This window comes from Astyanax mexicanus, chromosome 16 (assembly GCF_023375975.1).
Source record: "Astyanax mexicanus isolate ESR-SI-001 chromosome 16, AstMex3_surface, whole genome shotgun sequence".
In the NCBI taxonomy this organism is placed as follows: Eukaryota; Metazoa; Chordata; class Actinopteri; order Characiformes; family Acestrorhamphidae; genus Astyanax; species Astyanax mexicanus.
The window spans coordinates 38,948,358-38,964,256 of NC_064423.1; the positions used below are offsets into that span (position 1 = coordinate 38,948,358).

A 15,899-nucleotide genomic window follows, 5' to 3' on the forward strand; every position below is an offset into this window, starting at 1 on the left:
CTTTTTTTGTTGGGGGCCAGAAGGAGAAATATATTTGAAGTCACGGGCCACAGACTGTAATAAAACAAATAATGAAATATACCACTTTAAATAATACATTTTCCTGATTACTTTCATTTACACACCATTTTACTTGACTTACTATCTTTATCTATCTTTGACAGTGTTGTGTAAACTAAGATTTTTTAAATTGATGTTTCATTTCATGATGTCTCTTAATATTAAACTCCTTAATTACGGCAACTTTTAGACTATTTGGCCCGTTTTTCTGCGCTAGAACTGAGCACTCTCTCCGCTTTTAGATTATTTGGCCCGTTTTTCTGCACTACAACTGAGCACTCTCTCCGCTTTTAGACTCTTTGGCCCGTTTTTCTGCGCTATAACTGAGCACTCTCTCCGCTTTTAGACTCTTTGGCCCGTTTTTCTGCGCTACAACTGAGCACTCTCTCCGCTTTTAGACTCTTTGGCCCGTTTTTCTGTGCTACAACTGAGCACTCTCTCCGCTTTTAGACTCTTTGGCCCGTTTTTCTGCACTACAACTGAGCACTCTCTCCGCTTTTAGACTCTTTGGCCCGTTTTTCTGCGCTACTACTTCACTCTCTCCCCTTTTAGACTCTTTGCCCCGTTCTGACACCTAGCGTTCAAACTTTGAATCTCACATTATAAAAACCTGCTTAACAGCGGGCCAACTTTCATTCTATTTCTAAAATACCTCGCGGGCCGCTCCAAAAAAGGAAACGAGCCGCAAATGGCCGTGGGCCGTAGTTTGGACACCCCTGCTGTAGACTAAATTAAATAAACATAATAATTAAACATAATATTATGAGGAATCAAGAATTAGAATTAGGGGTGTGTCATATTGTATCGTACACAATAATATCGCAAAAAATTTAAATATCGTGAACGATATTATATCCCTAAAGTATCGTGCCATGTCACCCATCCCATTTCCCATTGTATATCTACTAGAGACAGATTAAATCTGACCAGTATCATTTATTGGTACCACTTTAAAATAAGACTACCTTTTATAAAGGGTTTATAAATGGTTTACAATTAGTTTATTAATGGTTACTAATTAGGTTGTAAATGCCTTAAAAATCATTATTAATCAGTTATAACACATACGTAGAAAGGACAACAATATAGATGGCTGTGGGTTCACTATTTGGCAAACAACAGGTCATTATTGCCCTTTCTATGTATGTGTTATAACTGATTATTAATGGCATTTACAACCTTATTAGTAACCATTAATAAACTAATTGTAAACCATTTATAAACCCTTTATGAAGGTAGTCTTATTTTAAAGTGGTACCCATTTATTTTACTTTAATCCTGGATATATGGAGATATTTGGAGTGCATTAATAATATTATTAGTATCATGACATTCTGGATCATTGCCTTCTTTTCCAAATCTTATAAAAGTCTTGTATTTTTTCTCACTTAGGGGTGTGCAATATTATATTGTATGTAATAATATATATATTTTCCTTCAGAGTATAGTGTATTTTTAAAATATTTTACTTTAAAGTGTATCATTATCATGAAAATACCATGAAATATCGTGATATTATTTTAGGACCATATCGCCCACCCCTATCAAGAAACATAGGAACTTAAAAGTGTTAAACTAAAATACACTTTTAACTTGCTGGTTGGTTTCTGAGGCTGGTAACTCTGATGAACTTCCTGTGCAACAGAGGGAACTCTTTCTCTTTATTTCCCGGGGCGCTCCTGATGAGTGCCAGTTTCATCTTCATAATGTTTTTGATGTCTTTGCCGTGACTGCACTTCAGGACACTTTCAAATTTCATGAAATTTTTCGGATTATTTATTTTTATTTACTTAGTTGAGTAGTTCTTGCCTCTAATAATCTGGATTAGAACATTATTTAAAAAATCACTATTCACTGTATACCTGTAACTCTACCTCTTCACTACTTTACTTTAACTGATGCTCTCAAACACAATAATTAATGCAAGTAATTCAAGTAATTAACTCTTTGACAAATTCAGCACAGCTGTTAACTTAAAGCCTGAATTCCAGGTGACTCTACCTCATAAAACTGACTGAGAAAACCATATTCTGGTTTGTTTAACACTTTTTTTCATTACTAAATAATTCCAAATGTTTTTTCTTTCATGCAGAAATGTTTAAATAATGAACTTTTGACTGGCACTGTGTAAAGTCCAGCCAAGACGTGCAAAACTGTCATTTCAAACAGATACTTTCTCTCAGATCTCTTTAATGGATGCTTAAAAAAGGACGGGGTGATGCTGGCCCAATTATTTTAAATTCATGTATATATTCATTAGGTTTTAAGAGTTCAAAAATCAATATTTGGTGGAATAACCCTGGTTTTTAATCACGGTTTTTATGCATCTTGGCATCATGATCTTCTCCACCAGTCTTACACACTGCTTTTGGATAATTTTATGCAAAAATTCAAGCTGTTCAGCTTGGTTTGATGGCTTGTGATCATCCATCTTCCTCTTGATTATGTTCCAGAGGTTTTTAATTTGGTCAAATCAAAGAAACTCATAATTTTTAAGTGCTCTCTTTTTTTTTTTCTTCCAGAGCTGTATATACAGTACATGCGTATTATCTGATATAGGCATTGATCTGGAATTCCCACTTCAGTTCATCCCTTGTAAATACAGACTGTTGTACATCTATATGTAATGTTAAAAGGATTATCCAAATATGTATTTACCGTCTTTACATTATGTTAAAAAGAATTGATTTTATACGTGTACCAATAGAAATTCTCCAAAATTACAAAAAAATAATCTAAAAAACATTTATTTTCCTGAAGGGTTTGTGGTATCATCTCATATGAGGGTTTTGATGACAGTGATGATCAAAATTCATTACACACTCTAATCTGGAGTTTTAGCAGAGTGTCATACTCAAGTAACAAAAAGAACATGAATAAAACAAGTAATATTTAACTTTTATCGGTCGTTTTCTCCGTGTAGGTGACTCCTCGTAAGAAGTTCAAGTGCCCAGAATGCACGGCGATCGACGGCCTGTCCCTAGACCAGACGCACATGGTGGAGAGGTACAGTATGAGTGGGGTTCTCTGAGTGTAGGACAAAAGGGAGCTCTGGCAGCGCTCTGACCCTGGCATGGCTCACGTCTACATCTGAAACACATTGTGTATTTCACCAACAATCGCCTCATTGTGGCCCTTCACAGGAGAGATATGCCTCCAGCAGCCAGAGAGTGAAGAACCTCTGCATCCAGCACAGGCTGGGCTTGCGTGCCAAGCTGCAGTCTGATCAGCACTGCTGGATTCACGCTCTGCCAGAGCTCACAAAATAGCCCCTTTCATTTGTCTGTTCTGCTGTACAGAGCGGAGAATAGACCGAAAGAGACAAAACACGCACAGAAACAGACTAGACGTTTAAAGAAAACCTTTACTGGAACCAGATTACTGCACTTTATATTGTTTTACATTTAAAACTGATGTGGTTTTATTGTTTTATGTCTCATAAAAAGTATTGCCTTTCGTAACCCGCTCAAAATGTAACAATTTCACAATTTTTGCGAGAGAGAATTTTGCATACTTGCAACCATGCAACTTTCTAACCATTAATCTTTACATATCTGAACATCAGTAGCCATTCTGTTGATGTGGTAGCCATGCTAACAGCATGGTAGCATTTCTAACAGTGCAATAGCAATGCTAAGGATGCAATAGCAATATTAAAAGTGTGGTAGCGTTTCTGACAGCACAGTAGCATTTCTAACAACACCGTAACAATGCTATCGATGCTATAGCAATAGCAAAAGTGTGGTAGCATTTCTAACAACACTGTAACAATGCTAACGATGCTATAGCAATAGTAAAAGTGTGCTAGCATTTCTGACAGCACAGTAGCATTTCTAACAACACAATAGCAATGCTAATGATGCAATAGCAATGATGGTAAGAGTGTGGTGGTCATTCTTGTGATGCAGTAGACATGCTAACAGCATTGTAGCGTTCCCGACAGTGAACTAACATTTCTAGTAGTATGGTAGTATCATGCAGTATCAATGCCGGCACTTCTACTCATTTTTGTGAGAACTTATATTTGTATCCTAGCAGCTTTTTAACCTTTAACCTTTACATAACTAAACAAGAAGCAGTGCTAATGCAGTAGCAATGCTAACAATGCAGTATGTATGTTAACCATGGCAGTAGCCATTCTAATGGCACAGTACCATTGCTAACAATGCAGTAGCTGTTCTAATGGCGCAGTAGCATTGCTAGTAATGCAGTAGCGATGATTACCAGGGCAGTAGCCATTCTGAATGCACAGTAGTATTGCTAACAATACAGTAGCCATTATAAATGTATGGTAGCATTGCTAACAATGCAGTATCTATTCTAAAGGCGGATTAGCATTGCTAGTAATGCAGTAGCGATAATGATCAGGGCATTAGCCATTCTAAAGGCACAGTATCATTGTTAACAATGCATTAGCGATTCTAATGATATGTGGTAGTGATAACATTGATTATAACTAAACAAAAAGCAGTGCTAATACAACAGCAATGCTAACAATTTAATAGCCATTCTAATGGTGCAGTAACACTGCTAGTAATGCGGTAGCAATAATAACCAGTGCAGTAGCCATTCTAATGGCGCAGTAGCACTACTAATGAGGCTGTAGCAATGCTAACCAGTGCAGTATGCCAATGGCACAGTAACAATGCTAACAGATCAGTGGTTATGCTGGGCAAGGCTTGGCAGCCAACAAACTGCTGCTGATTTTTGAGAGACAGACCTTGACATACATGCCACCATGCAGCTATCTAACCAGTAATTTGGTTTACTTAACTAATGATGGAAAAAGTAATGATGATGGAATAAGACAAACTAAGATAAAAGTTCAGCATTGCAGTGGCATGGTATTAAAATTGTAAAATTCTGTATAATTACTCTATGACCTCAGTCCACATGCTTCTTTTACTTTTGCTAATGGTTCCATATCTATTAGATTGTCCAGAAGTGTATGTGCAAACCGTGTCCTTTATATTTGGTTACACAACGCTTTGTGTCCAGTCTTAAGCCAGACTTAAGATAAGATTTGAGCACGACAGTGGCATAGTATTAGTGTACAATCCTGTAATATTACTCGACACCCTCAATACACATGCTTCTTAAGCTTTTGGTAATGGTTCCGTATCTCTCAGCTTGTCCAGAAGAGCATGTGTAAAGCGTGTCCTTCTCTGCAGCGAAGAGAGAAAGTTATAAGAACGTTACGAGAAGAAGGTTAGCCTTTAATGTTCTAAAAATGTTTCGGGAATGTTCTAATAAATGTGTTTATTGATGATAACTTGATAATAATGGTTAATAATAAATACTAAGTATAGTTTCTCTCGTATTGTTCCAAGCTAGACAAATACTAACATGATAAATATAATTATCAAATTATTATCTAGAACTAAGCCTAACTGAAGATAACGGTTAAGCTTCGGTCTCTAATTTTAATGAATTATCATTGCATCAGCTGATGATGGTGCTGAAGAAATGTCATTTATAGGGAGAGTCAGTCCTGGTTCTGGTTCTGGTCCTGGTTCTGGTTCTGGTCCTGGTTCTGGTTCTGGTCCACTCACAGCTGGTCCGTGAGCAGGCGTTTGACCTTGGCAGTGAATAAGGGGTGTAGTAACAGAGCGTAGCTTCACAGGCTGTGCAGATCTTTGAGTTCAGTCTTGGGGGAGATTGATGAGGTCTCTCTGGTCGTGCTTCTCACTCTCAGTACGTTTCCTGCCATAAAAACTGGGCTGTTCTCCTCTCGGGGAATGCCAAGAATCCTGCAGTTCTGACCCCCAGTAGCTGAACTCCTGTGCATGGTGTTCCTTTCACTATACATATATTACTAATTACTCATCACCAATTAATACAGTAATAACAGTAATACACAACAAGGAGTGCTTGGAGAATCATGAGAACAGCATTTTATCTGAGGAGCTCCTGTTGCTGTTTCTCACACAATATGAGTGTATTTATTAAAGTAAAATTGAAAAACAACAGCAGCAATTATTCACTCAGAAAGAGACAAATGAAAAAAGTTGCTCTTGTCTGGATACGAGGTGCAAATAAACTTCAAGAGCATAACTATAACCCTTATATATATATATATATATATATATATATATATATATATATATATATATATATATATATATATACATGTTAATACTGTAGATTACTTGTGCAATTATTAAGCTTATTAATTATTAAGCTTTTGAGAAATATCTTTTTGAATACTTAAATTTTGAGTATTTTAGAAGCATTTATAGTGTTTATGGAACTATTTAAAATATTTAAACAGTGTTAAACTTGGTGTATCTCTTTTTAAGGTCTATTGTTTACATTCATACATGAAGTCTGATTTTTCATATATTGTGTTACTTCGTGGATTTTTGTGGGACAAAGTAAACCCAATACTAATCAAAGCCTTAATTTAAAGCCTTAGTGTTTTATATAATATGTACTCCTAACAGTACTCCTAACTCACAGAACTATATAAAAGCCCAGTCATGTAAAAATAAATAAATAAATAAATAAATAAAAACAAATAATAAAAATATAGTGATATACCATAAAACCGTCAGAATTTCGAAAAATACTGTGATATACATTATTTTTGGTCATACCCCCTCCAGCACTACTGTTATATAATTCTCCCTGATTGCCTAATTCCAAGTAGCCTATTTTTCGCACTATAAGGCACGCTATGTGACACTAGTAAGGAACAGGGGTGTCTCCATGTTTCTAGCAGGTAAAACTAAGCTAAGTTAAGTTAACAAAACTATAATTCTTAATAAAAAAATAAAAAAAAACATTTTCTTCAGTCAAAGTCAAAACAAGTACTGGATGCTGATCTACACACATTTATGTCCTAAAAACTGTTTATTTGGATGAGTTATTTACAGCAAGCTTAGCTTTTCAGATTTCCACTAAAGCTGGAGCATTAGCATTAATGCTGCCTGACGGCGCTACACTGAGGAACTCAGAGTGTTCCAGTAAGGCAGGGCGATATTAGCTAGCGTTTCGTCCCTTGTGGCTTGTTTTAACATGGCAAACCTGCAGACTACAGTCCGATGTGCTCACCAAAGAGCTAGGGTTTAGCGCGGTTAGCAGCTAATGCTAATGCTGCTCCATCAGTGCTAGCTGGGGTTAACAGCAGGCTACAGGCCTATAATACTTACCTCTGATTTTTTTTTTGTATTTTTTAATATCTCACTTAGGGGTGTGCCATATCATATTGTATGCAGTAGTATAATTTAATTTTCATTTTGTTGCAGTAGTGTATTCTTAAAATACTTCTTTTTTTTTTCTCTCAATGATTTGTCAAATCGCCATATTGCCCACCCCTGGTACAGCTAATGCTAATACTGCTGGAGAACTAAACTAAAACTCCTGCCTGTATAACTCTGTACTTCAGTGGAGTGGCTTTACTGCTCCTTAATACCCGACTGGTAGAATTCATACATAAGATTCATTGACGCTTTTTTTTAAAGGGGGAAATTAAAGGATTTTAAGTGCGCCTTATAGTGCGAAAAATACGGTAACTATTGATAACAAAAATCAATATCAATGCATCCCTATCTAGGGTGTTGTATTCATGATTATAAGTGCTCAAAAATTTCACACTTCTAAAAAAAACCTAAATGTTAAATATGTTAAATATGGTTCTTTCCCTTCAGGTCTGAGTGTATAAACAAATTCGCCTCGGTGTTCGGCACCATGCCTCTGAAGGTGGTGGAGCATCGCGCCGACCCGGTGCTGTATAAAGACGACTTCCCTGAGAAACTCAAGAGTTTCCCAAACATCGGCAGTCTATGACATCACTGCGCCTCTGTCTTCTCAGCCTTTGTTCTGTAAGCCAGGCTGCAGATGCTCTCGCTCTCACGGACCTCCACGGTTTCTCTCTCTTTCTCTTTCTCTCTCTCTCTCTCTTTCTCTTTCTTTCTCTCTCTCTACCGTAAAAAGACTCTACGAGTGAAGTTACACTCTTTTTACCGATGTGACGGACGTGAGAAAGTGTCCTGGTTCAGTCCTTTATGTTCGTGTTCTTTCTTGAAGATAAGATGGACCCGTGTCGAGCTGGACAGAGCAGAGACAATAAAAGACAATAAAAAGAAGACGTCACTCTATGTTTTAAAGATTGCATCAGTGCTATGGACCTTCATGGACAGCCAATGACCAGTGGTGACCTTTTCTTTCCATTGACTCCCATTGATTCCCATTGGACGCAAGTAGCTTATACCACACTACTGTACTGCATTGATACATAACAGTGCTGTAGACAGACTGAGAAAGTGCCAGTCATCTTTCGCTGTTGTTATTAGTGAATACATACATTTAAATATATTAAAAGTTGAATAAAATTCAATGTGTTGACCATGCAATAAGTAATTATTGTGAGCAATGTAGCAGAGTTTCACTGTTTCATAAGGAGTAAGGGGTGGGAATCACACAGGGCATCTCACTATACAAAATCAACATCACGATACTGTTATTTCGCAATATCTGATATATCACAAGACAATTCTTTACCATTCTTCAAAGCATCTGTGTAACTGAAGAGGATAAAATACTCCAAAAACTCAAATACCAGAAATTATGGATTTATTGGTGTCAGCTTCACAGAATTTAACAGTCTCAGCCTCAGTTTCAATAAAAAATATCGATATTTGACGCTACGTATCAGTATCGTACAATATATCGCAATATCCATATATCGTCCCACCCCTGTTGATGAGTGGAGAGTGATTTCAACAGATCATTTCAACAGATAAAAAGCTGTAAAAGACTGTAAAATATTCAGCTGCCAGTCAGTTTGGGTTTTCACTTCTTTGTAGTCTTTTGTGGCTGATGCCATTTCAGTATGTGAAAGTGATGAGGATAAGTAAGCCTGTCACAATAATTACTTCAACTTATCAAATTATTATACAGTGCCAGTCAAAAGTGTGGACATATCTTAAATTTCATTATTTAAACATTTCTGCATGAAAGAAAAAACATTTGGAGTTATTTTTTCTCAGTCAGTTTTATGAGGTAGAGTCACCTGGAATTCAGGCTTTCAGTTAACAGCTGTGCTGAACTCATCAAGAGTTAATTACTTGAATTTCTTGCCTCTTAATAAAGTGTTTGAGAGCATCGGTTGTGTTAAAGTAGTGAAGAGGTAGAGTTCCAGGTATACAGTGAATAGTGAATATTTGAGTAATGCTCGAATCCAGATTATGAGAAGCACAAACTACTCAACTAAATAAAGAAAATAATTCTTCAAGTACTTTGAAAGTATCCTCAAGTGCAATCGCAAAAAAAAGACAAAACGTTATGATGATGATGATGATGAAACTGGCACTAATCAGGACCGCCCCAGGAAAGGAAGAGCAAGAGTTTCCTCTGTTGTTCAGGAGTTTATGTAGAGTTACCAGCATTAGAAACCACTAGTTAACAGCTTCCCAGATAAGAGCACCGTAAAGCTTTATAGATTATTTTGGTATGTTTAACACTTTTTTAATTTACTACATGATTCCTTATTTATTCATTTACAATGTAGAAAAAAAGAATTGAATTAAATGAGAAGGTGTGTCAAATCTTTTGACTGGTTCTGGTACATATTTTATCTTAGGGTGTACTCACACTAGGCAATCTGTGCCATGTATGGCAACTATACCATGCCCTGGCCAGCTTGAAGGAAAAGCACCCCCTCTCGGGAGTGTGCGCTATGTCGCTGTGTATGTATTCGTGACTGAGATAACCGTGACGTATTTCTAAGTAAGTTAAAGCAGATTATCTCCGCTTTTATCAAGAAAGCACACTCCTGAGAGAGGGTGCTTTGCATGGCAGGGGTGCTGAATTTGGCGCAACACCATCAAAGCCCGCTGAGCAGTGAGTAATGATGTAAGAGTGCTCGGGCACGGATTGAATATTGAAGAGTGTGGAAAGTGTGTAGGCCAGCAGGAAAATGGGGAGTGTGAGTTCACCCTCAAAATTACAATAATATAGTTTATCATCATTATTTCTGACGATATATCAAAAAGATTTCTAGTTATTGTGACGGGCTAAAGGATGAGGCAAGGTCAGATAAACAGTAGCCTTGTTGTCAAGGATACGATTACCAGTATTTATACCATGCATTTTTTTCATAAACATCGAATGTAATAATACTGTATATCCATGTAAATTATCTAACAGTTAAAAATGTTATTTTTTAAGAATGTAATGAGATGTTTGGTCGATGCATGAGGATTGAGTGCTGTGTACACAGTGGTCGTGGATCATCAGCACCATTTATCAGTTTTAACTTTCAGTTTCTGCTGTAATTTTAGTCTAAAATCTGAACAAATTCCTGTCTAAAGCATTATGCAAGCAAGTTTCTCACTTTCTCCACTTTTTCAATTAGGTGGTCTAGAGAAAAAAAAATGATGCGTTCCATTTAAGCTCTGATTTTGGACTTTACTTGTTCCAAGAACTACTTTATTTGGACGATATTTTGATTTTAATACCCTTGTATGTAGGCATATCATGATAATTATCTCATTGACTTATTCAGTTTAAAAGTTGACAAAAGTATTTCAACCACAATTTGTATACTTGAATTAAAGTTACATGTTTTACGATTAAAAATTTCCAGATTTTAAAAATTTAAATCCATGAATTTTCAGATTTAAAAGAAATCAGATTCATGAATTGTCAGATTTTTTTTTTCTTTTTAAGAAATCAGATATATGCATTTATAAATTTAAAAATACACATTTTAATCTCTTTGTTCAAAACTCATGGGCTAGTTTTGAGTCAATTTTTGAGTAGATTTTAAACTTAAACAGAATTTTTATATCTAAAAATGCATGCATCTAAATTCTTTCAATCATAAACCATGAATTGTTATTTTTAAAAGTCCAAAACGTTTATTTTAATGTTTTTCTAATTCTAATGTATGAATTACACTATTATTTTTTTTTTTTTGATGAATGTTATGTTATTGCTTTGGTGTTTGTATCTTAATCAGAAATCATATAAAACCTTATAATAAGGGTCACAAATAACAGCAGCTAAGAAACAGTGATCGGCATTATTAAAGTGTTAAGTAATGAATCACTAATTAAGACATTATTAAACATGACTACATTTTAATGCTATAGAATGTTGTAAATATAAATGAATTTACATAATATTAGTTATTCAAATATTGCAATAATTAATCATGTCTTAACTAGTGCCAGTTAATAATAAATTGAGATAATCTTATTTTAAAATCTTTATAATCGTATTAATTTTCCAGAAACTCTGAAATAAATCTGAGGTAAATGGAACGCAGCATTATTCTTTTTTTCTACTCTCATCTGATTGGGCGGTTAATAGGGACCTATCTTGAACAATCCGTGCATTTATGTTCTATCAGTTGAAAACTGTAACTAATGGGTGCTTGTCATTTTACCGTTATTATTATAATTTTTTTTTTATTAAATAGATGTTCATTTCTTTACGCTGTTTTGTTGTGGGTGTGTTTTTTTGGTGTAATAAACTGGATTTATAAAATATGTGTATTTTGATAATTGATGATGTTTTGAGATTGGGGTGCTTGGCATCTCATGATAATTACGTTGCCGCTTTATCATAAGATAAATGAACATGACATCGGTAAGTTTCGCCGCCCTCGATATTGCCCGCTGTGTTCTCTTGCATGTGTTACTTTTATCCACTAGCGCTGCTCTGTACTCCTGCTCTCTGACATACACAAGCACACACTACAGTTTTGCTGCTGCTGTAGTCTTCTACACTGTTTAATCAAATGTTACACAGAAATCTGGTAAAAAAAATGTAAAACTATTCTAATATATACAGCTCTGGAAAAAAATTAGACCCTCTACAAATGATGAGTTTCTTTAATTTTACCAAATTGAAAACCTCTGGAATATAATCAAGAGGAAGATGGATGATCACAAGCCATCAAACCACCAAACTGAACTGCTTGAATTTTTGCACCAGGAGTAAAGCAGCATAAAGTTATCCAAAAGCAGTGTGTAAGACTGGTGGAGGAGAACATGATGCCAAAATGCATGAAAACATAAAAAACAGGGTTATTCCACCGATTATTGATTTCTAAACTCTTAAAACTTTATGAATATGAACTTGTTTTCTTTGTATTATTTGAGGACTGAAAGTTCTGCATCTTTTTTGTTATTTCAGCCATTTCTCTTTTTCTGCAAATAAATGTCCTAAATGACAATATTTTTATTTGGAATTTGGGAGAAATGTTGTCTGTAGTTTATAGAATAAAACTACAATGTTCATTTTACTCAAACATAAACCTATAAATAGCAAAATTAGAGAAACTGATGTCGTCTCTTATCTTTTTCCAAAGCTGTATATCACAGAACAACGAAACATCACAATGCCAGATTTTTCTAATATTGTGTAGCCATAATGTACACTACTGGTCAAAAGTCTTTAGAGAAATTACAGTTGAGGCCAGAGAGTGGTGAGTACTGTTTCCTGTTATTTTACACCTTTAAAAGACTCTTGGAAACTGGAGAAAACTGCTACAGGAAGACGTCTGGCTGACCCACATGGAAACAGCAGCTTTAGCCTTTAGCTCTTTAGATTAACATGATTAAAGACTGAGTCTCAGTTTCAGCAGAGAAGAGAAGATTTAGAATTAATCTGACAGGTGAAGTAATGCAGTAATAAAATCATTACTACTGGAGTACAGTAGTGGTGTTTTAAAACTTTTGACTGACACTGTAAACTAGTGCATCTTAAAAAATTACTTTATTTCAGTAATTCACCATAAAATGTGAAACTCCTATATTATATAGATGTATTAAACACAAAGTGATCTATTTTAAGCGTTTATTACTTTTATTGTTGATGATTATGAAGCTTACAGCCAATGAAAACCCAGGAATCAGTGTCTCAGTAAATTTGAATATTTTATTTATATTAAAGACCAATTGGTACTTTTGGCAGTGTGCCAAGTCCTGCTGAAAAATGAAATCCGCATCTCTATAAAAGTTGTCAGTAGCAGAGGGAAGGTGTAAGATATGAAGTGCTGTAAGATTTTGTGGGAAAACAAAACTGCACTGACTTTAGACTTGATAATAAAACACAGTGGATCAACACCAGCAGATGACAGACATGTCTCTCCAAACCGTCACTGATTGGTGGAAACTTCACACTAGACCTCGAGCAGTTTGGACTGTGTTTCTCTCCACTCTTCCTCCAGACTCTGCTCCCTTGATTTACTTTAAATGAAATGTAAAATGTACTGATGATCAGTGATGGTTTGGAGAGACATGTCTGTCATCTGCTGGTGTTGATCCACTGTGTTTTATTATCAAGTCTAAAGTCAGTGCAGTTTTGTTTTCCCACAAAATCTTACAGCACTTCATGCTTCCCTCTGCTACTGACAACTTTTATGGAGATGCAGATTTCATTTTCCAGCAGGCTTTGGCACACTGATCACTTGTGATGTGTGTAATACATATATATAATCTGTAAGTTTCACATTTTGAACTGAATTACTGAAATAAAGTAACTTGATGCACTAGTGTGTGTGTAAAACTGTTTATTGCAATAAATCCTGATACGATATATCGTGACCGAGCTGTTTTGGTGAGCGGTCTCTGTGTGGCGGTTCTGTAAAGCCGTGGTAAAGCCGAGCTCTCTGTGTTTTTCAGTGGTTTCTGTAGTCTGGGGACGGCGCAGATGTCTGAGCTCTGTGAGTGATTTAGAGGCAGGAGCCTGCGAGTCTGAGATAAATGCATTTCATCTCTATGGGGAGTGAAGCTGTGAAGAGAAATGTATTCCTGTTCTGACTCTTCCCCTCGCAGAGTCGCGCAGAATCTGGTAAGGAGGTTTCAGCAACATGTAGCGCTTTGGAAACGTCGGGGAATAACCAATTACACACTGAGAGCCAGATAGTCTGCAGCTCCTTCCTTATGAAGTGTGTGTTATTTAGCCCAGGGGAAGCTCTGGTGGGAGTGCTGCAGATTCTGGGCTGTGCTGAGTGTTTCTGTGTGTGTGTGTGTGTGTGTATTTAATGTATTTAGGGGTTTATTTTACAGTGATTTAATGTGATATCTCATTATTTCCTTGGGTGAGAGCTGTTTTATGGATAGGCAGACATTCTACCTTCATTACCTTACACTGTATAAGTTGAATTAACTTACATATTTTGATAAAAACAGTTCTAGGGTTGCTGAGTGGACTAGATCGCTGGTTCGGTCCCGGTCATGCAGCTTGCCATCAGCTATCGGAGCCCTGAGAGAGCACAATTGGCCTTGCTCTCTTTCTCTCTCTCTGGGTGGGTACAGTAGATGGTGCTCTCTCTTTCTCCTCATCACTCCTAGGGTGATGTGGATCAGCAGCACAAGGCTGCGTCTGTGAGCTGATGTATCAGAACCGAGTCGCTGCGCTTTGATGCTGTGATGCTACTCGGCAATGCTGCATCAGCAACAGTTCAAAAAGAGGCGGAGTCTGACTTCACATGTATCAGAGGAGGCATGTGCTGGTCTTCACCCTCCTTGTGTTGGGGCATCACTAGTGATGAGGGATCTACATCTGATTTGCAGCTGAATGGGTGGAACAATTAGCCTTGCTAAATTGTAAAAACATAATTTCACTATTTGTTATATCAGATGCTTTGCACAATAATTATAACTTAAATTCTATAATTACAATAGATTAAAATATTATCATAGAGAATTAGATGGAGACTTAAAAATGCTATATTTTGAACAGTATAGAGCACACAACCAAAACAAAATAAGCAGCCCAAAAATAGATGCTTGCTCTTACAGCCTACAACATCGAGGCCAGGCAGTTAACCATAATATATAATTAGCAAATAGGATTGAGCAATATGGTCCTAAAATAATATTTTTGCGAATAATGATACTCTTGGCGATATGACCAAACCCTGAATTACAAAAAAAATATTTTAAGAATACACTACTGCAACAAAATGAAAATGAAATTTTATTATTGCATACAATATGAAATGGCACACTCCTAACTGAGATATTAAAAAATACAAGAATTGTATCAGATTTGTAACAGAAGTCAATGATCCAGAATGTCCTGATAATAATAATAATAATGGACTCCAAATATCTCCATATATCCAGGATTAAAGTAAAATAAATGATACTGGACAGATATAATCTCTACTAGTCTCTAGTAGATATATAATGGAAAATGAGAACAGTGTAATTTTTTCTTTTGCTAAAAACAGCAGAAAGGTAGAACCCTGATGTCATAATTAGACGTGGGTAATATGGCACCATATTTCAGGGTATAATACCATTCACCATATTAAAAAATGTTGGTGATATGATTGTGTACGATACGATATTTAACACAGTTTGAATGTATGTATATGTGGCAACCTGATCGTTACCTGTTAATGATTTTGTTAATAATTGTGGGGACCACTTTAAAACAAAGCTTCTTTTATGAAGTATTTGTATATTTGTTTAAAATTAGTTTATAAATAGTTATTAATTAAGTTAATATGAGTAAAATATTTTAAATACATTAAAAAGCAGTTTAAACACAAATGAAAAGAACAGTGAGCTTTCATTTTCCAAATAGTGATCTGACATTAGTTTCCATGCAATCATATGTGTATATATATATATATTAGGGGTGTCATGATTTTGATATTTTATCGAAATCGATCGAAATTATGTCATGGTCTCGAGCATCAAAAAGAGGATCGATGTTCCCTTCCTAAAACTACGCAAGCACACGTGTGTGCTACACAAACGGTGCAGCACACTGTAGCCGAAGCCGCGGACATTGTGACTGCTCAAAGAGCAGCTCTTTTTCCAGAGAACGTGGACATTCTCATCTTCTTAAAGAAAAACTTTAAAATATAAAAA

General features: G+C 35.9%; 1 protein-coding gene and 1 long non-coding RNA gene across 3 annotated transcripts in view; both read left to right on the top strand.

Moving 5' to 3' along the window:
• ext2 (exostosin glycosyltransferase 2) overlaps positions 1–9,042 on the top strand; it is a 61,412-nt gene extending 52,370 nt beyond the window's left edge. For both annotated transcript variants that reach the window (XM_007232900.4, XM_007232899.4), the window contains exons 14-15: positions 2,984–3,066; positions 7,710–9,042. In XM_007232900.4, the coding sequence (XP_007232962.2) occupies positions 2,984–3,066; positions 7,710–7,848 (222 nt within the window). In that variant the 3' untranslated portion in view covers positions 7,849–9,042. The remainder of the gene's footprint in view (positions 1–2,983; positions 3,067–7,709) is intronic.
• LOC125782188 (uncharacterized) overlaps positions 1–11,553 on the top strand; it is a 114,220-nt gene extending 102,667 nt beyond the window's left edge. Inside the window, exon 2 of the long non-coding RNA XR_007424783.1 lies at positions 9,203–11,553. This is a non-coding gene — a long non-coding RNA (uncharacterized LOC125782188). The remainder of the gene's footprint in view (positions 1–9,202) is intronic.
• Positions 11,554–15,899: the final 4,346 nt, after the last annotated feature.